At 38.3% G+C, this 22772-nt stretch overlaps 1 protein-coding gene and 1 long non-coding RNA gene across 7 annotated transcripts in view; one reads left to right on the top strand and one right to left on the bottom strand.

The window, feature by feature from the left end:
* The window catches only part of LOC111248192 (uncharacterized), a 28687-nt gene extending 14105 nt beyond the window's left edge, over positions 1-14582 (top strand). For 2 of the 5 annotated variants that reach the window (XR_015324101.1, XR_015324102.1), the window contains 3 exons: positions 9158-9494; positions 11239-12780; positions 14016-14582. This is a non-coding gene — a long non-coding RNA (uncharacterized LOC111248192). Of the gene's footprint in view, positions 1-9157; positions 9499-9894; positions 10965-11238; positions 13369-14015 lie in introns of those variants that run through there. The other 3 variants (XR_015324103.1, XR_015324104.1, XR_015324105.1) reach the window with 3 other exon arrangements.
* A 1490-nt stretch (positions 14583-16072) lies between these two features.
* mRpL9 (mitochondrial ribosomal protein L9) lies at positions 16073-22751 on the bottom strand. 2 transcript variants are annotated; one of them, XM_022796703.2, is made up of 7 exons: positions 22599-22750; positions 20863-20997; positions 19516-19633; positions 19022-19234; positions 18046-18173; positions 17178-17270; positions 16073-16399 (listed from the first exon to the last, which is right to left on the bottom strand). In XM_022796703.2, the coding sequence occupies exons 2-7, from the start codon at positions 20995-20997 to the stop codon at positions 16235-16237; spliced, it is 852 nt and encodes a 283-aa protein (XP_022652438.1). In that variant the 5' UTR covers positions 22599-22750; the 3' UTR covers positions 16073-16234. The 2 variants fall into 2 exon arrangements, with proteins under 2 accessions (XP_022652438.1, XP_022652439.1); XM_022796704.2 differs by having other exon boundaries at positions 16236-16487; positions 22599-22751.
* Between the last annotated feature and the right edge of the window lie 21 nt (positions 22752-22772).

The raw sequence follows: 22772 nt of genomic DNA on the forward strand, positions 1-22772 counted from the left end.
AAGGTGTTATCCTTCGTTCCGAAAGTTAATCTAGACGAATTTCGTTTTTTATACGTTTAACTAGCACCTCTGGCATCTAGTCCTTTTTTTGTAATACATATCTCACATTTCCTCATATAGCAAAGAAAAGATGTAAGAATAGATGGCACAGTCCACCGGCGTGCGCTCTTGGGTGGGCGGGGGCTGAGAAGCCCTATAAAGGCAAAGACGGGAAAAAAAAAAGTGGTTTTTATTTTTCTACCCTCTATGCATCGTTTTGTCGCCGTACAAACGCTGTTTCTCATTTTCCTTTTATTTTTATTTTTCCTTTCGACGTGAAAAAGAAGAGCCAGCTTTGCCATCCATTCGCTTCTATGAGACAATCCTCTCATTCTCTCTTTTTCTATTGCTATCTCTATTTGCCTCCTCAAAATCAAATTCTCCTCCCTCCCGACTGGCGTTCTCTCACCTCTCTTCTAGAGCAGACCCAAACTCCGTTTTTGCTCTGACTCTCGACAGATCTTACCTTCCTTTCCCTCTCCCATGTCCTGGTCGTCAGCGTCGCACTCGGCCATTCGGTCAGTGCCACATCCGTTCGTGCGTCTACCCTATCTATCCTGCTAGGCTGGCCGCCTTGTGCAACCCATCTTTAGGAGGCTGACAACAGACTCCCCTGACGTCGCGGCACTTCGCTTTTTATTTTCCCTGATTCCCGATTGGGAAAGGGCGTACAACAGGCGATGGCGATGAGCGAGGAGAAACGCCTCCCAAAAGCGCGAAAGTGGGGAGCGATTCCCGAATGAATACCCTGTTCTCCCATAGTGTGACGCGAAAAGCAATGCAAAGTAGAGGGGCAGGGAAGGGGTCGCCCAGAAAAGGAGCACGAACAAGTGAGCGGCCAGAGAGGCGGTCGGTCGGTCGGACAGGCGCGCAAATTGAAAATGTGAGAATTTAAATGCACTCAGCAGGCAGACAGTATACGACCAGGTAGAGGAGGCTGGGAGCGCGGAAGAGACACAAGGCGAAACGAATTGCGACTCTGCTCCATGGAGAAGAAGCCTAGCCGACAGGTGGGGTGGTCATGGTGTTATGGAGCGAATTGGCGCTCTGTAAGTGGGAGATTCCGGGGCGATGCCAAATTCCCTCAGCTGGTATCGATGGTCAGATAAGTTCCAAGAAGAGCGGGCTCCAGTAGACATCGGAAGAAGGGAGGGGGACAATAGACACCGTCCAATATTCTAACACCAAAAATAAGTAACGCAGGAAAGTTTAGGGAGATAGATTGTCGGTAGACATTTCAGGCAGTAGCTAGGGTTAATACTAAGGTTTCGCTTGAAAACCCAGCAGTGTTAACAGATAAACACTATAAGAAAAATATAATTTCTTGCTCAAATGGTTTATTTTTATGATGAATATATAACAAGGAATATGAAGACTAAATTATTTGAGTATGGCCAATACATGCATGTTACGTAATCGCATGTAGGGATTGAATAAAAGTTAATCTAGGAAAGCAAGTTTACAACGAATAAAACCAGTTTCTGAAAGAAACTGCCACACTGAAAAGTTCTCCGTTTGGTATTACGTTATGGATCATTTAAGAGGTATTACTTGGTTACCACTTAATTCTCTATTATTATTCCAAACCATTGGAATCGAAAAGAGCGCACGGGTCATCAGACTGTGCTACTTAAAGGAATATTGCAGACTCCATAGCTGATAAAGGGTAGTTGGCAAAAAGTAGTTGGTTTAAGCATATCGCCGTAAAAATATTTGCATCTTTTACTTTGATTGTGTTTGATTGGTTTGAACGTTTTTCTGTGCATGTATATTCCCAGAAATAAGTTTATGCGATCTATCCAGGCCTTGCATGTCTGACACCGTTGTCTGATTTATACACATATGGTTGGTGGCTCATTTCGTGGAGCAGTTCCAGACACCCTAATTTTTCAGGCAAAGAATTCAAACATAGTAGGATAAGATATGATTATGAGGATTAATTGTTCCTTCGTCGACTGCTAATAGACTCGATATTCTTTCGGATATGATATTTCGATTACCAAGACTTTTCCGTGAAATTCCTATCAAGTGTAAGGAAGTACGCCAATTCTTCTATTTCCAGTGATAGATCCCTAGATAGATTAAAGCTATAACATTTTAACATATTAGGGTTTCAGCTTGAACACGAAAAATGAGTAAAGCATTTCGTTAGATTATAACTTCGTTAATTTTTTTTTTAACGAAAAGCGAAGTGTGGATCATTTCTTGGAGGCAATATACTATGGTAATTGATGGGTACCCTTTACTTGTTTTTAAAGAAAGTAACCCTGCTTGATAAATTTATGATTTTTGTTCTTCAATTGTTCACCACTATTATTTTGACTACATTTCAATAGCTTCAGTTGTCTCAGATTGCGTTGATAGGTGATTGACGGTTTTTGCTCGGATAAAAATTGTTACCCTTCTTACTCCTAGCGCCCCTTTAGTCTCGTTTTCGCCTGACAGTACTGCTTAGTTCGGATAGAGCGAACATCTCGAGCCCAGTGCAGCAGTCGCAGCTCTCAGAGCGGAGAAATTGCAGGACCAAAGTAGCGGACACCACTGGGTAATCACATAAAGGGCACGACTACTCTCGTTCGATGCTCTTCCATCTCGCGTACGCGCCCTTCTTTTGTCTCTCGAAACATTAACAGGACACGCGATAAAGTGATCAAAAATGAAGACATCTCTTACTGACATATTTTAAGGCTGCCTAAATGACAAAGTGGTTGCTTCTTCCTTTGAACCCTTTACTTTACCCATTATTGAATTCGTGTAGGTATACAACGTTTTGGCCTTTAAACTTGTAAGAACCTGTTACCACCTGGATTGTGAGTAAAACAATTCGATAAAGTTTTGTACAGGCCATAATTTAATGTACTGTCAAATGTAACGAAATCGGTGCCTGCCATCGAAGTCGAGCAGACGATTCTCAAGATGGACGTATGCACATTTTGTTTTATGGCAGAGATTTCAAACAAAAGACTCCGCCAGATTAGCGTAAGCCCTTAAACTGTGTTTGGAGCTTTTAATACTTCTAATTTCGATACGATAAAACATGCATGTAGCAATTAATCCACAGATAGTAAGCCACAAAAAAAAACAGTTCAACAGATAAAGCCAGTTTTGTAAGAGACGTTGCTTAGACTTAAAATAGAAATGTTTGTCCAATCTAGTTCCTCATGATTGATATTCTTAACTTGACTGAACCCTGTTTTCTAGTGGCCTGTAAAGAAGCGCGTTGCCCTTCCGGTCACCACGGTATCTAGTGAGAGTATCATCATGGAAGTTACAATAATAACCATTAACGGACGAAGCTGCGTATTAGCGGTGAAGCCATAAACGCCCCCTTTTTTTACCCACGTCACTTAGGTTGCCATTGTCTCATGTCCGCGCTCGTCTATGTTAACGACTGCCCCATTGCTTTCAAATGGCAAAATGAGTTCTCGTCAAGAAACAAAAAACAGCACTTCCCATAGCTTACAGTACACACCTATGCGCGTTAACATACATACTTTTCGGACAGACTTCAGGCCAAATAAACAAGCTGGCTTGAAATGAATTGATGAACTGTCGACAATTAACATCTCAGAGAATGAATGAATGAATTGGGACACGCAAGCCGCGAGCCGACCACTGTTTTATCGACTGTCTTCACGACGGCTACTTCTACAACTATCGCCACTACCGGGTTAGCCTAGGCTGTCGTTTGGACCCAGTCCCTGATGAGATATTGAGCTTCGATGAAGAACGCCTCATGAGCGCGCGCGCGCGCACATTCAGAGCTAAAATTAATGTTGAAAAAAAAACGAAAGAAAAGTGAATGAGAAACCCATACGGGAATAGGAAAAATAGGGACGAACAGGCCTCTCCCCACCTGGTATGGACGGGAGCCTAAGGGAAATGTTACCAGCAGACTGTAATGTTTCCACATGTTTGTGATGGCGGAGCAGCTAGAAGCACTGCGATGACGAGCGCTTGCTACTTGCTTGAAACGCGCAAGCGGTAGAGATAAACGAACCGGGAAAAATGCCAAACTGTCTAGTTGGCCGACGCTTCATATATTTAGTTTATTGATTTACCGCAACTGTGCGGTTTCCATTTATCGAAGGCCCGCTCGCATGCCTGTTGCCGGAATAGAAGGGAAACGGTCGAGAGAAAAGAGATAGATAGAGGAGAATGCGAATCCGCAAAGACGCGTTCAACTTTTTTTTAGCTGGAATCCCAGAATCATTCGCTATATGATGAAGGACGAGCGGAAAAACCCAAGAATAATAGAAGCATATGTTGACGATATGGTTATGGTTTCGGTTTCTATGTGCTTCAAAAAAGAATTAAGGTAAAACAACTGAAGGCGTAATAAAGTACTTGCTTTATAACCTGTATTTGCTTTGTGCCGCTTGTTAGCATTAACGCTTCGCTCGCTACCTTTGCTGTGATTGCATCGGTCGTAGGGTTGCAGGAGTGAGATAACAGAATGAACAGAATATATGGACGTCATAGAATACGGACGAAAAAAGTAAATTAGTTAAAGTTGAATACTAATAAAAACAAAGTACAGTTAAGCTTTGTTGTAAAGTTACCATTTGGGACAAATCGTCAATTTAAATGGTTTTGAATATCATACAGCGAAATTTAGAAAAACTGACCATTTAGTTTCTGAAAACATAATAAAGCTGCCATAAGTATTAGATTGAATAGTAAGCTTCCGCGGTTTTGTTACTGAATAGAAAACACCACATTTTTATTTCTAGGATAATACATTGCTATACATATCCCGTCGTTGTTCACAACTTTCTCTTATCTTCTCACCAAATAACGTATGGCATTTCACCAAATAATAGAGGAGTTAGTCCCGAAAAAGCTTTCTAATTACGCTTTGAGTGGTGATCCGGGACAAAGGTGACTGGCCAATAAATAAAAGACTAAGAAACGTCGGCGCAGGCTTTAGAGAATATACACGACGCAACAATGCCTCTTATTTGGGTCGAGAAGGGCAGCTTTGACGATATTTGTCGCGAGTGGCCTTGCGTTGTCATGGAGCAAGGTGACCTGAGTTCGTCTGTTGAGCCTTCTCTCTTGAATAATTTGGCCGACCCATTACAACTGGGCCGATCAATGGTGTAGCTCGTAGGGAAACGATAACGAGTAAATCAAGCTGTTGCAGTCCTGTCAACCGCAAAGCATAATCTTTCTTAGATAAGAGAGCTCTCGGGCCCCGGGCTTTGGCTCCCTTTTTGGAGTTATCTATTCCGATCTTTAGTTCATGTTGACGTACAAACATCACTTCTCATCACCGGCTACAATTCTGTGCGAAAATCAATCCGTGAGACACTCGATACTAAACAAAATGTTCAAGTGCGGCGTTGAGCTATAATTCTTTGTTTGATTCAGAGAGTTTATGGGGTACCCAAATTCCGTGTTCCTATGCAAACCTCGAGAGGCTTGAGATGCTCAACGGCGGCCGCTTGCTACAGCCCATCTTTTCGGCTCGTTTCTGAGCTCTTTGCTTAGCCGTCTCCCTTCAAAAGTACTTTCAAATAGTCGTCATCAAAGTGAGAAAGTCGGCCGGAGTAAAGACGTCCTTAAGATCCCGTTTTCGCTCTTCGAATTTGGCAAATCATTATTAAGCAGTAATCATTTGAATGCCAATTATTATTCACGATGTAAATATGCTGGGATATCCCGACAGGATTTTGGTTTTACAAAACGCGTAGTACAGGGGGTGATGAAAATGCACTTTCCTCCACCTAAAGCATCTATCCTGGTCGAGGAGTTCTTTCAGGTGGGTAACACAATATCAACATAATCGTGTTACACCATGATAGAGAAAGTACGGAACGCGCTTTCAAATGCAATGGCGGAGGTACGCAAAAAGAAAGTGGGAGAAGGAAGCTTTTGAAGATAACCACGGAGACTTGATACATAAGAACTAATAAGGGTATTGTGATGATGGTGCCAAAATATTTATGATATATTTGTGCATGAAAAGACTCTTATTACTATGAATAGTACAAAAGGTTCGCCTTAAACAAACAGTTGGCAAACGAAATTTCTTATTTTCTTCAAAGATGGTCGTTATATATTATCTAATACATATCAGAGGTCTGATACTGTGTTGAATTTCTTATCACTCCTACAAGTGAATAATATATAGAGTTAATATAACCAAGATTTTTTTGCTAACCGTAAGTTGCGCTTATTCATGATATAGTTAAGATAAAACCGAAAAAAGATTAACCAATTTATTCCATCGAATTTTTGCTTTTCTGCTAAGCGTGTTTACCTATTTATAAAATGTCATATTACTAGAATATACACATTCCGGTAATACCATTTTTCGTTGGTCAGTGGTGCTACCTGAAAATCGCATTAGTTTTCAGTAGTTAAAAATAGGAAGACTCATATCAAATACAGTGGTCGAATAGAGCTAGTGCAGAAGACAGAGAAAACAAATGAAGCCGAACCGAACGAGGAATATAATTATTTTAAATTAAATTGGCCACATACAGAAGTGTACTCTGCTCGCACGGTAGCAATACTAAGTAAAATACTAGTAAAAACCAGAATAGAAAATGACGGAGGAGATGGGGGGAGGGAAAGATTAGGGCGATGCTTAATAGTTCTTAGAACGTAAGAGTGTTTATTTTTAGTGGTCAATTTTCATTCATATCTTCATATACTAGGGCGATATGGGAGCCATGAGAATGTAGGGTCATTAGTTTCAATCCTACGCAGTAACATGACCCTGGACCCTTATATAGGGAAGAGCTTGTATATATGTGTTGACCATTGTTGATATGTATTAACAGATTTTATAATATTTTTAACTTTTTTCTATGTAGGCGTTTGATTCGACGAGAAAACATTACGGTGAAGGCGTTATGTCTACCGATTTGTTGGCCCGTTTGTATGCTAAAAAGATCATATCCATCTGGTTTTCATTCTTTTTTTTTGGTATTTCCTTTTGTTTTTCTTGTTAGAAATGCTACTTAAGAAAAAAGGACGCATGGGAACTCGTTTTTGAAAAAAGTTATTTAACTTTCTTTCAACAGGGTTGAGTCACTCTTTTGAGGCACCGGATATATCCTCAAGAAATGCCCCACACTTATCGATTTTTCACCATGCTGATATCATATAATATTGTTATTATTATTTTTATCATGACTTTATTATTGCTTCAATATTACCCCGCCACTCGTTACGATGAGCACGTGTAAGCCAGTCATTAAACCACGGATAGTACATGCCTGTACACGCTTCATATAACTCGTACTCAATATCACCAGCGGTGGACCAGGCAAACGAAGCATGATCATGATGATCGGTTTTGAAACTGTATTAAAAGCTCTTATTTAGCAAAAAAAAACCTTAATGCCATGATTGTCTAACCAAACATTCAATCCTGGCATAAGAGACTGATCAGATATCGAATACTGTATGTTCAGATATAAATATGCAGTATTCAACGTATGAAAAATGCACACACAGTATATTTGGTATCGGAGAACTTTGTATATCCATTACTATACATATGTAAATATGTCATGTATCCAACGCCCTATGCCAGCTTACATAACCGTGCGATTGTAATAGCTTCGCTACACTTTACGCTGTCCCTATGTTTTGACTATAAATTTACTGACGCAAACCATTTCAAGACATTTGTAGAAAATTTGCGCACGGACAGACGCATAGAGAATCGTGTCAAAACTTAGTGTACAGGCTACGTGCAAGCACAAACTCCATATGAATAATCCTACGTTAAGCAACCAGCCATGGAAAATTTTTATCGCTGGAAATAACGAACTAAACAGCGTTTGCAGTAGAATGAGGAGAATCGTTTTCAGGGTTATCGGAAACACGGGCAACGTAGATATATATAGTCTCGATAGCCCCTTGGTTTGGGCGGCGGCAAGCAAACCTAACACTATTCTACTATATAACACTACTATATAACAGTAATTTGACAAACATCTCAGAGTGAACTGGGTTTAACGTCGTAGTTGAAAAGCTGAACATTTAAAATAATGTAGTTAGATCATCAGTGGATTAATTTCGCCGACATTAAAACTATTAGGTGGTGTTTTATTTGTCCAAGACGTGTTCTGACCAACATTATCCAAATAAAAGTTATATATATTTTGGCTTGCTTTGAACTACCCTTTCTATTCCGCCGGTAGTGATCAAACGCTAGTAGTGTGGCCCTATGCCCTATATTCGAACGTCGCGCGCCATTGTTAACGATTGAGATGAGATTGCTACTTGTCTTGGGCGGCGTCGTTGCTGAGCCCCGCCTTTTATGGAACATTTTGATCAGTTAATTCACCATTGTGGATGATAGCGCTTCACCCTATCGATCTCATAAGTACATACGCCGCCAGTAACGCCATAGCACTACTAAAATATTGACGTTTTCAATAAACAGCATTCATAATATCAATAGTTTGTTTGAAATGGACCATGATGGTCTGAACTGACAGAAGCAACCATTTAGTTACTGGTAAAAATGAACAGAAACTTGGCCACGAATTGAACTTGAACGTAGCATTTATTTCAGCAGTATTATAACTTACTACTATAAGCAGTTATTAAATACACGAAAACGTCTCGTCAACAACGTTCGCTATCATTGCCAATCATCAATTTCAGCAGATATGATGATATTACAGTTCTTTAAATGGAACAACAAAGGAAATACTACAATATTTTCACAGTGGTTATGGCGAATGAAGCATCATAATTGCCATTGAGTAACACGTAAAACAAAAAAAATGAAAAGAAGTAAAAATGTAGTTTCTATAATAAATAATATGATTTTTAACTATTCACATTACAAGATATAAAGCGGCACTTTTTGTTCACGATTCTATTGAAAGTAGCGTCCTTCAATATAGGTACAACGCACATTTTGTACCAGCTATTAAAGTAAACGAAAGAGTATCTTTAAAACAAACGAGATGTTACAAGAACATGACCCCACCTGCACGAATAGGTGTAAATACGATAGAAACAACAAGTATCGATGTTAGTATCGGAAAGGTGAGCTTTTTCTATTTGCCACTTGTTTTTTTTCGTGTAGCAGAATCTTCGAAAAATATGTGCACTAACAATAATATTCCCACACGTCTGTTTGTAGTAAAAAAATTTGCAGAGGTGCGGCTCTTTGCGGCTCTGACAAGAACAACTTCATATCATAGGGAATGCCCCTAGCAATACTTCAAAAAGCCTCAAGCGCCCAATCTGCATCTTTGCTGATGCAAACGTTCGACGTATTTATGTGGCGTACAATGTCAACTAATGTTGTCTATCTAACTTTCTCGACGTGTTATCGTCGGATGCGTAATTTACGCACGGTCAGAAGTGGTGGACAGACGGTTATGCTCAGTCAATCTATGGTGACGAGGACCGATGTGCACATTTTATCATTAAGGAGGACAAGGAAGTGTTCATCGTGGCAGCTCAATGGACTGACGGTGAGTAAGTGCTACAACCAATTGATGATATTCAAGCAGATTAAGCTACTCAGTAATACGCACAGCCTACAGTTAAACACACTGCATAATGTATATGTAGTTTACAGCACAGTATATAACTTGTTGCCAGAAACGGGCGATTTATAGTTAAAAATAAAATAATTTCTAATACAGTTATGATAAAATGTCTAACGGAGGCAGAATGTGACGAGTAGAATAAATCCGTGTTGTTAAATTTGATGACGCTTATAGCCTGTACAGAGATCAGTTAGCCCCTAGATTTAGATCAGATAAACCGCTTGTACACTCGTTAGGAGAAAATCGATATTCTACACACATTGATCCTTGCTTATTTGAATCTATTATCGATTTACATACTTATTGAGTCTCATTTTTGCAGTAATCAGGTAGCCCAGGCTGAATTGGTAATCAAGGCAGATCCAACTCACCCTTTCCGAAAGGAAGCGTTGTTTTTGAAATGGGCATTGGTAGGACCGGGCCCTGCCTTGAGCGAATAATGGTGTTTTCGCCTAGATCAATTGACAATCTAGCTAATATGTGAAAAAACGGGAAAACATTGTATAGTCACCCTTGCTATGATGATGATGATGATGATGACGATGATGATGATGATGCTGATGATGATGAGGAATGTATTAAATATATAAGTAGAAATTTACCTCATAGGTAAAATATTGCGTAGTTGATTTGGAGTAGAGAAGCTTAATATACAACAGAGATGCCAGACGCGTTCTGATACTCCAGTAAACGTACCAGCAATAATGGGGGTGCTTCTTTTGCTCATTATCATAGAGTGAAGCCCCTATTTTGACAGGTGCTTGAACCCATGCTTACGTAACAGTACCAACAGGTTAGCCTAAATGGGAGCTTAAATTATTTATTGAGTCAGTTTTTACGAATCACCTTAAACGCACACACACACACACACACACACACACAAATATATATATATATATAACTCTAAAGCAAGCATATTACGAAAGCTGAGTAGTTTTTGCATATGAGACTTCAAAGATAAAAAAAATACAAGTTAATGTCATGAAAAGTCCTGAAAAAAAAACCTAACACTAATTTTTTGCTTTTTGCCGTAGCAACATGTATGTAAATAACTGTGTCGTAATCAAATATGGGTCGGAAAGCAAGTACGTGTGCAAAGTTATCAGAAAATTGGTTTCTCAAGTTTATTTTGAACATGATGAGGTTCACGAAAAAAAGTGTAAGAATATAATTTGGCTGCTAGATTGACACACAATATAGTATGATTATATAGTATGTGAGTGACATTAGCCAATTCATTTAAGAAAAAATACTTAACGCCAATAAAGAGGATAAACAATGTGACGTCAGTTACCGTTGGTGTTTATACGCGTAAATGTTCCTATCTTTACGTTTTCCTTTGTATATCCCACGTTATCGATTGCATGCAAGTGCGAAAAACCGTGAAATCTACCTATATATATATATATTTATATATAGGTAGGAGCATTTAATTTTAGCAGAATCTTCAAACGTATCTTTTGTACAGCTTGAATAGAACAACTTGAAAATTTAAAAAAAAAAAAGATTTTATTATTTATTAGTGTATTGATTAAACGAGACTGATAGTTACAAAAAAGTCAGGAATAAATAAGTGGCTGAATTAAAAAGGAAATATGGTCACGATGGTCATACAGGTGAACTTACATACTTTAAAGCCTGCGCTTTGATCTCTTTTTTTTTTTAGCGGCATATCCTGTGGTAACAACAGAGCCTCATAATCAGGCCCCGTTCCAAGCCCAGATTGATACAGCGCTCAACAAAGTTGGCGTAGACTCAGCCGATATGCGAAAAGTGAAAAACGAGGATTGCAAAGACACGCTCTGAAAGCTGAAGTGATGGTCACTATCATTCCCTTCACATAAAATCAGGACATCATAATGAATATATGGGAATAAACACCATGACGGCATGCATAGTCGAGCAAAATGAGCGAACAGTCAGTGTAGAAACGCACTGAAAAGCGAACATATTTGAGGCCAATTGTAGGCCGCCATGCGCAATTGCAAATAATCCCGTTCAAAATTATGTATAAGTTTACATACACTTTGGAAAAATATATCATAAATATAAAAAATATGACATCCTAAAATGGTCGCCGTTTTGAATAGCCCGGTTACTAAGCATAGTCTCGTATTAGCAGGATACATATTTGTGATCATTGGTTAACAGACAGAAATATAGAATAATACAAATTTTGCATATCATTCACTATGAAATTCTAAAACCTATATCTAATACAAGGTTCCTATGAAATCAATGAAGCACTTGCCTGCAGTTGGTTACTATGGTAGAGGACAGTCATCCATTAGCTTTCCAAATAATGTCTAGTTTAAGGAGCAGCTGCTAAGACAAGGTAGGGTTCAAATCAAAACTTTAGGCAAGGATACATCGATTACAGTTGTACAATCGATTGTAGTTACAAATCCTTTGGTACGTTTTGTAATTTATATGAAACGAATTACACCTGTAATACACTTTATGAACGCTTTTGGTCATATGGCGACTTCCCATACTTAACCACTGTTCGGAAAAAATTTAAGAGATGTTACTGAATTTAATCCTATTAGATGATAAACTAAATAATGTTATTGAATCACTCAGTAAATGACACTGACTCTAATCTAAACACTGAATTTATTAATATCTACTGGAGTTTGTCAAAAAATATTGAAGATGTGCTGATATTTCATCGTCACTTCTTCGTAGGATCCTTGCCGAGGCTACATGAAAGCCGTATATTATCCCTAGTTATCAACGAACATATTTAATATAGGCCTATTCCGTTTAAAATAAATGGGAGGTATAAATTCTTAAACTTGAGGCGTGCATTAAATCTTCAACAAAGGTCAAAGCTTATATAGCTATTCCACGTACTTTTCACAAAAATACCAGATTCGTGCAATGTACGATCAAGCTGAGCAAAGCTCAGAGCTACTTTCTGTACAGACTGACCTGCCTAACCAACTCCCCTTTTGTTATATGCATTTGAGCTTCAAACTGCCGCTTCCTGCTGTTGGCGAGTACAAGAGCGTGCGTTAGCACGTATGCATCACGTGACATGTCGACGCTTAATAACACTCTTCGAAGACCTGTAAAAGCCATTTCTCTTTTCGACTCCCTCATACAACACCGGTAGCGCCGGTACTTTATCCATTCCGGTCACCCATATAGTAAATTAATCGGCACCAAATGTTCAGATATAACCGCAGCCTAGAAAGAATCTCAGGTATTTTCTTCTTTGCCTACCCCTAAGCTGATATCAGCCGACATCTAAAAGCCAACACGTGCATACGATCTGTTGCATTCAAATTGAACGTGTGACTGATTCAGTCTGCTTCAGGTGTTTCTATTAGTTTGTGTGAGCATTTCAAATGACAATATAAACCATCGCTACACGTGCTGTACAGTAAATATATCATCCATTATATATGAGGAATGATACGAATAGCAAGTCAATAACAATGGGCATATAATCGTGGATTTTCATATTGTTGCGTGTTTTCGCGCTAAATGATTTCAAATCGGCTGAAATTTAGCTACTATTTCTAGATGTTATCGATATTATATAATACGTAAAACTTCACTATATTTTTGTTTGTCAACTCATTTGAATTAATATCCAAACTGAACCAGTTGAGAAATAGATTTTGCTACACGTTTTATCTCGTTGATTAGCGCCATCCTTCAGTGGCACAGACAAAAATCACTATTAACGTGGGGCGATTATAATCTTTTGACTGTTAGTACGAACGGGGTACACTGCGAACCTGCTTCAGCAGGAAATTCGACTTCGTTAACAATTAGCATTTTAAAAGTATGCTCAAATTGAAGGAGAAGTAATTACTAAAAATCCTTATTCTTGCTGGTCATCACGTATAACTATAATATATCAACGCATTTCAAATGTGTATGACTTCGACTGAAAGTGAACCATGTTCAACGCTAAAAAAGGATATTGCCTAAAAAAATCGATAGGATACTCAAAAAACCCTAGAGTGAATAGGATGAGCTGACTCTAGCCTCAAGTCCAGATCGCGATTTTAATTAGTTGGGCAATTCGCTAACCATGTTTGACGTAGATTCGCGGCCGCTGGTGTAAGCCTTATTCATTACTTTACATACCTGTCAAAAGGATAATTCTTGAATTACAAAATCGAAAGATTACCTAATCGAAATATTAGTGGAAAAGAATAAGCTAAGTCGAAAAGCTACAGTCACTCAGCTTTTTGGATGCATAAAATGTAATTCATGTTAGTTCTGTAACTATCTGTACAGGTGCAAGCGGCGATTATTATCCTGACCGATTTTTTTAGTCGGAGTGCTGCCTTATCTAAGAATAGGATTGAAATAGTCAAGATCAAACTTGTGTTCTACTGATACAGAAAAATGGATACCAGCTAAGCGTATCTCAATGGCAATTTTTACCTTCGTTAACTAATAATAAATCAATATTCTTGATAGGCATGTATTGCTCGTCCCAACAGCGCCCTCCGCTGTACGCGGTGTTCGTCGATTTCAAGGCAAGCTTCGACTCGGTGTTCACAGCCAAGGTTATGTTCGTATAGGTCGAGGTGGAAGTCCCTATAACTGTGCTCAGTTTTCTCGCTGCTGCCCTATAGGAAAACAAAATGATTATTCATAACGGAGCGACCAAACTCTTGTAAAACGCAAGTTTTACACAGATACCTGCCCTTCGAATTGGCTAAACAGGGATTTTATGACTCGCTTTGTCGTAAAAAGGTTTCGCCGTATCCTTTGCGGGGAACAGAACCTGCATGAGGCAAACACGATTAATAGATGCTCTATATCCGGGGCAGATTGTGATAAATACCATGTAACTCCCTGCTTTCTGGTATTATATGAAAGATATCTTGCAAATTACTCAAATTCAAGTCTCATGAACTCAGCTACATTAGTAATACATATAATCCAAAATTGTATTTGATCTTATTTTCATTGTAATACTATGTTATTGACCTCTATACATGTTTGACTACTATTAAAGATAGTTAAATGATTTTGATCTGATTTATAGGACTTTTTAATTTTCTTTATATCACGTGGATATCCAATAGAAGGTGTTGCATATACTCTAAGTTTTGGCTTGTTGACTACCAATAGCGCTGCTCCGATGCGCTCATGTCGATACTACACTGAAGTTCACATATGATCTGTGATGTTTTAGCCAGATTTCCTTCATCCTCGCCTACTAGTTTACCATAAATGTATTATATAAATATTTCTATCGTAGAAGCGCGGAATAGACTAGTTGAAAATACAAGAAGAAGTGGGCGTTTACATTAAACGCCCATTTCTTCTTCCACTATTGTACTTTCAGTAGCATTATATAAAGAATGTACGCCTTGATTTTCATCTTTTCTTTTTGACTACACGTCGCTTTAAAACTGCATTTTTTAATACCGCTAGAGTAAAAACCGTTCAGTAATCACATGTTTGATGCCAAAAATTTTATATTCTATTTTGCCTCCGGCTTCAATAAATGATAACAAATAACCAGACAATAGAAATATTGGTTGGTACTATTCTAACATGGGTCGAACTTCAGTTCGTAGAAGAAACTTTACTAAGCGTAATTTATTAAAGCACAATTGGGAAAGGCAGAAGCTTCGTATCATGACGTATAGCTACTCGAAATGCGTTCTTTGTTTCATCATGTAGGTGTGCAGCGTAATATTGCGGGGTTGGCTTTTTCAGTATATAGTATTTCTTCTACCTGCATAAAGCTTTTGGAATATACGACCGACGCTATATAAAAAGGGAATCCAGGTCTATAACTAGTTGGGCGCCATTTACTAGAACGAATACTATGGAAAATAGATACAAGTCATGTTGCCAACTGTTGATGAATCTTTCCTATTCTTGTCCAATTCTCTCAATCGCGTCAGACCTACGATATTTTAGCAGTGTCGTTGGTGCATCGCTGATGAACGCAACAATCGTATTGCTCAGGAAGCGTCCCAAACAACACTGTGATGTCAGTTTCGTACACACGAGTGCTGGGAAATAGGTCTGAAAACCTACTAAGTGAAATCATTTTTACAAGTCAAATGTAGTATTATAACGTCGTTTCACAAAACATGCTGATACCAGGGTTATTTTGCCACGGCATGTATCCGTTGCACGTAAATATACGTTCGCAATAATATACATATTGAGCATAGGATCGTAGAAATGTCTTCCACAAAACAAAAATCTTCTCCAGAAAATTTTTCTAGCAATTCAAGTTTTAAATTACTTAGTTAGAAAAGTAAAAGTTTGCACTAAGCACATCCTTTTGGAATTTTTTTATCAAGAATACGAAAAGCTATTCAAAAAATTTCTTTCAGATACTGAATCTTTGGTACTACACAGGTGCAAATTAGCAAGATTTCCAGCATTTCCAGTCTTGTCATAACTTGACCATATATTCAGCGAACTTACAATGCTACCAGCAGCCCAAAAGAAAAACCCTAAGAGAAAAAAGAAATGTGCGAACAACGAAAAAATACACAATATGGTATAGGACAAAAGAAATCATTTATTAATTAAATAAGCCTCTACCTATCCTCCTTTTAATGACTGGAAAATTCATTCGTAAGATCAGTGGTCAAACAAACACCGTCATGTGTTCTTTGTGCTTGTTGACATATTGGTTTTGACACACATGTAACGACCTGTTTCTATATGCCATGGCCTGCTTCCCTTAATTTCTGAAGTTCTGTTTCGTACGCCTTTGCCGCAGCCTGGTGTAATTCTTCAATGTTTTTCCTCTGCGATTCCAGGTACGGTATCGGTTCCTCCATGAACCATGGTACTTCTGATTCTTCAAAAAGTGCAGCTGGAGACTATGGTAGATACATACGAGGTAACAAAATCTTTATTATAATCGTATCTACTAACGGTGATTGAGAAGACGACTGGAAGGGTAGTTTGCTAAAACAAAACAATTTCAAGATATTCTGCGCTAGTTCTAAATCGAAAATTTGCCCCTACAGACTGAAATTCATATTTACCATGGAACTCGGAGGATGTTTGAAATCAACATTCTTTTAGGAAAAAATAACTAATACTAATAAGGTAAGTATAAAAAATTATGTAATTGGATTTGCTATTTGAACAATCCCGAGCATAGTTTACCGACTCTCCACAGCCCTACTCGATTTTTTCTCAAATGTACAATACCAAGTGGTATATTGTAGTTTATATATTTTGGTGCCCCAAAGAAGCGCTTTGGATTGCAATTTGAATCTGTCATTGCATGGAAAAGCAAACCAATGCTAACACTATTTATTGTAGCTCGTGAACAGATGACTCGATAAGCGTATTACAACACCCTTTTTCATTACGACCCTTTTTACCGCTGCGTAAATAAAGAATGTTATTATTAAAGAATAAAGAACACGTCAATATTTCAGTGTCTCAATGTACAATATTCGTATTATCCGTGTTAATATTGCTGCAAAAAGGACAGCTAATGTCCTAAAACATTTTTTTTTACAGATACCTTTAGTTTTTTCCCTTATATAAGACATCTAATTCGTCTTGCAACCAAATGCTATGAACTGCTTCGTCTCTTATTCACATGAACTTTAGAAAAATTAGAGGCAAGTAAGATCAACCTACCAGACCTTCCTCGGCAGATCGGATGCGTAATCGACAGTGAGCCTCGTCTTGTCCGTTAATCATGATCTGCACTACGAAGTCCTTATTAAAAGCCTTGACATATGGATAGTCAAACACGATATGCGGATGAGTGCTTAGTATTAGTTAAGTATCTAAGACATTTCTCGCATTATATGAACATGAAGAGGTAATCTATAATACACATAATCGTTTTCTGATAAAACGTATGTAAAATATTGTAGGACAAAAATCGAATTTATTTATTTGAACCCAAGAGACGTTCTAACGTACTTCTATATTAGCCGTTCAGAAGCTTAGATAAACAATTCGGCATTCTCTGACAAGTATCAGAGCGGAATTTCTTAAATGAATTACTCGTTTTTGCACGAAATTAAAATCCTCCAGTACTACTAATCCCGCAGGAAGTCATGTTTTATATCAAAAGAAAACGCGACCTGCACCAGCCTGCTCTTTTTGCGAAAATAGACTAAGTATCCATGCTTATTTATTAGATACGTATGCAAATTGTATGCACACTTGATTTTACGCATTGTATAGTGGCGATTAAAAACATTTCAATGCCAGCCGCTTATCTTCCATTTTGCCTTTAGTTGTCTTACCTAAGACTAGACAATCTATAATAAAGCTAGCTTTTCGGGCACTCACAGGCAGGTCATTTGGTAAACACGTTACCCATCATGCCGTAAACGACTGCCAGACTTAAGTTCCAATAAATCGAATCATACAGGACGAAGGATTTTAAACAATTCAACTAAATTATGACAATTATTTTTTTTCTATTAACAGCAGAAGACAGAATAAAAGAGCTATCAGCTTGACAGATATAAAAGGCACTGTGAGCGCTTACATTATCAGGTCCTACGATAGGTTCTTCTGGTAACGTAATTGCCGCCTCGGGCAGATTTACGCCAGCGGCACGAAGGGCACTTCTTACATGCCATTTCTCAACGGTCCAAGGATTTTTTGGGCTCATATCTGAAGCGACCATAAATCAAATCAAAAACAATCAATTCGATTTTTTCCTAAATTATGTGGTTGTAAATAACAGACACGTTCTCAACATGTAGCCAGAATAAATCTCACGTGAGAATTTCGCGGTTGACAATTATGCTTAAAGTTTAATTGGAATGGGCATAATAAAATGATAACACTAAAAAGTAAAATGATAACACTAAAAAGTATTAGACTCAGCTTTTGGCGGTAAAAACCACATCATAAAAAATATCCGTTCATTAGAAACTGTATGTGAAATATACACTTGATGACAAGTGTATTTTACTCTTCGTCTTATTACTTGTCATTCCTTTATCACAGAAAGTAGATGCTGCTTAATCAGAATATAACAACGTTAATATACAGGTTCAAAATAAAACAAGATACGAGAAAATTTTACAAAAACCATAGATTTACATTGCAGAAATTTATTGCGGATTTCATTAAGAATATTGTTAGACAATATTCGATTAGAGCAAAACAGTTAAGGACGTAAATTATCGTGTTCAAAATTGTAGTTGGGAAACTTACCTCATTTGACCTCTCTATGTGTTTGGTCTACTTAATAGGTCATGACATTCATGGCCGAAAAGGATAATTGACGGAGAAATACAAGCTCTGCCTAGAACAGCGTTAGAGCTAATTCCTTTTTAGTCCATAAAGTCAGAAAAATTGTTATGCAGGAGAAATGACCAGTAAAAGACGGTAAGATTTAAAAACTAACAGCTACGACGTGTATTAAAAAATAAAGTATATATCTATTAAATCCGAGGAAAACCTTACTCGACACTTGGAAATAGGTATAATTAAATGATGAATGTAATACGCACCTAGCGGGAAAAGGGTATCTCGAAGCAGCCGGATTATTCTCGGCGAAAACAGAGAGGAAAACCGCTTGACGTCCATCTTTTCCCGGTATTGACGAGCCCATTCCAGATTTTCAGGGGTAGCATATTCAGCTAGGCCGGTAAGCAGTAATTCGTATCGCGGTTTGCTATCCCACGTCATTTCTATTTCGACAACGTCACCCGCGTAGCCAACGCCTGCACAGAAAAAAAAAATTATTAACAACTGCGGAATAAACAACTTGCTTTATGGTTACACGCGTTACAATCTATGTCCTGTTAGGATCCAAAAGACTACTAATTTGCTATCCGTTAACTAAACGAACCGAATGGCTTAATAAGAACGACGGAACAACTGATCTAAACCTTGAATCAGCTATTGCGGGGCAAAATCCGATCATTAAATCCTGTATTTTACCCGGCTTGCTAAAATAAGTTATAGAAAGCAGTAGACAAAGCTAAAAGATCGCTGAGCATACCTTCAACAAACTCTTTGAGGACAAGCTTAAGTGGTTTCTTGGGAAGGCTTTCTGTATCCTCAACAAGCTCGTATGTCCGCAAGCGAGGCCTGTGCAGTTTCAGGGTCGGATGTTTAATCTGCAAGGACCAAAGCAGCCAATATATTTATGTTTGCTTGTGTAAATAAAAATACAATTGTGTTATGAAGGTATGAACCCAAAAGTTTCGAATTGTGTCGGTCACCGACCAAGGCAGACGCTCTTCGCTATGTCTGCGGATTTTTAGTCGGTGTTGAATATGCGCCCAGAGACAACATTTTAATAAAGCTCCACAGGATATGCTGTATGTAGTCCGGAGGATCCTACAGGATAAATTGATTGGTACATCCACCGTACTGTTCAGCTATGACCGATCGTCCAATAAGCTGGCGTTGGTCAGAAAATTAACGTGAGTCCTCTGTTTTTTCTGATCCTGAAAAGCCGATTGGTCAGGTAAGAGTGTTGCTCTACGCCGATGATCTTGTCGTCTTTAACCGGAAGCGGTTTCATGTTCAGCAAGCTCTCGCCAGGCTTCAGAATTGCGTGCATAAGACTTAATAAGAGATGCGTGTATAAGATCAACTTGGATAGGACAGCGGCCATCAAGTTCCGTGGAGGCTGCTGCGCTACTTCGAACATGCTCCACATAGGCAGAACGACCTCCAAGAATGTGAATAGTTTCAAGCACCTGGGAATCACGTTGCTTATAAACGATCAAAGGTTGTCCGTAGGCAGATAACGTAAAAGATTTTAAGAATTACTATGTTAAACATACCAAATTGTTCCTTATAAGATATTAACATAGGCGTGACATAACACTTTGAGATGATGCCGTTAGACAGTATTCACCATTACCGGATAACCACAAGGCAATGATGTAACTATAAAGGCCAAAATTTATGACCAACTATTGAAAGCAGTTCTTAAAACAAAATAAAAAAAAAACAAACTTTGATCGCCAAAGAGTTCTCATACTTGTGGCTTAAAACGAACACCTACTTGAATTTATTTAAGCCTTGACCGAAATCGAAGAAACGCAGTTTATATTTAATGCAAGTCTCATTTAATTTAGACTTCAGTTGATTTATTAGCATTTGCCTGAGCAAGTTGCCTAGTATTTGAAGCTGTGTAAAGCTTCTATGAAAGCTGCCTTCATCTGTATTGAACTCTCTGGCATTCACGCTTGAACAGAGCTTTTTTCTTAAGACTTATAAGTCCTATGCTACCCCATGTGGCATTCTCCAATGGACAACAGTGCTATCTCCATTACAACACCTTTTGTTTTGTCACATGGTGTCTGCTTCAGATTCCTGATTACCTCATACAAACCTGATCCTGGGGTATTCGATATTTTCGCTTAAGAGTAATGACTCCTCGGGCCTGAGACCAAAAAGGATCTGTAAGTGCCACCATGTGCCTTGTACGTAACAAAGACGCCCGCGCGACCTTCGGCAAAAGTAACATCTGCAATAAGTGCACACTAATTAGCTATATAACCCATAGAAACGCTCTGTCTACACGATTGATAGCATCATTATGAAAGTCAATCTAGGCAATCCCGCTGAGTATAAAATTGACTCTTTCCATCTTGATTAGCTCAACCAGCCAAGGTTGAGATTAAGAGTTTGAGTCGTAAATTAGTGCAGGTTTGCGTAACACTTAGCCCAGGTAAATATAATAAGCGACATTAAAGCAATCAAACTGTGATATAATATCGTATGCCGCATATACAGCGCGGAAGTATTCATCTCAGGTAACAAACATACCGCGCTGGCTTCGCCTACAATGGCGGTACCACTAATCGGTGTTTTGATCTGCTGACTTCATATTCCTCAAATTTACATAGCTTGATTTCAAACTTCTCAAATATTACCAGAAAATAATAGTCTGAAAAAAAAAGAATTATAGCAACATAAGGAAGCAGCTATTATCATTGCTTTTGAGGTCGCCATGCCGCTTCATAGGTCACGTTGGGAGAACCCCACATGAGTCCAACGAGACCCGTCCGGGCTAGACTCTTAGTGAAGGCAAGTTCTTGATGCTATACCTTAAAAAAAGGTAATTCCAAAGATAGAGAGAGAACAGCTGAGAGTATCGAAAACAATTAAAAAATAACATTTTTCTGGGCCGATAATGTCTCGGTAATATGGTCTGTAGTGTAATATAATCATATTAATCATAATACATCGTGTGATATTTACCTGGCCAAGGTATCAAACTTTATTAAATATAGCTTTACCTATACATTCAGCTATAGAATTACTGAATGGGCTAATATAAAGAGTTAAGCTCTATATGCCCTATCACCGCAGCACTTGAAACTACAACGTACATACGAACGTTAACGCATCTCAATGAATATACCCATGAAATGGTTTGATTCTACAGCTCCTTTTGTATGTAATGCCGCAGATATATCTAATTTACCGTTATAAGTGTAATGCAAACAAAAATTATTTGTATTCATAATACAGTTCACTGTTCTATTTTTTAACCAAATTCGCCACAGAAAAACAAAAACTGCTTTCTGCAATATTCACTTAACGAACGTTTGTGCATAGCCTACTAGACTCATGTGAAACCCTATATTGCTTCGGACTAATTTGAAAGGTGTTATTAGATGGCTTCAGTTCATAATATTCAATCAACAGCCGCGTCAAGATGCCGATAAGTCTTAAACTTTTAAGTTTCTAGCTCAAAAACGGTCGTTTTTTTTTTTTTTCTATAATATAGCTATTTTTTTTTATATGAGGGTCGTCCTTTGTGTGAAAAGTAAAACAAATGGCAACTTGCTGATCGTTGTTTCTGATGAGCGCTTGCCACGTATTAGTGATACTGGTCGATCACACGACTTTCAGTGTGCAATTCCGCGCACACGCTTACAAGTCACCTGTTATGTTGTTGCAGGAGAAAGTAGTGCACTGTACCGTAAGATCAATCTGTCACAAACCATCACTAGGAAAAATACAGTAACTGAAAATTCAACATTTACTATCGCAGTCCGCTAGGTTTTTCAGTTTTAGTTGCCATTTAGTACTGCGTTCACTATAAGTGTATAACTTTACCTTAAATTCCGTGTCGATTATATCACAAACAACTTCGAAGAAACTGTTTATAGAGAACCGTCAATTTCCATAAAATAAGTCCATGTGCGCAATCCATGGGCAGAGAGCTTCTTGTGTTGTTTTGAAACAGACCGCCGGAAGCCGAAACTCGCGGAACGCGGAATCGCCAGATAT

The sequence above is a fragment of the Varroa destructor genome, unplaced genomic scaffold (genome assembly GCF_002443255.2).
Source record: "Varroa destructor unplaced genomic scaffold, Vdes_3.0 BEIS01000003.1, whole genome shotgun sequence".
Classification (NCBI taxonomy): Eukaryota; Metazoa; Arthropoda; class Arachnida; order Mesostigmata; family Varroidae; genus Varroa; species Varroa destructor.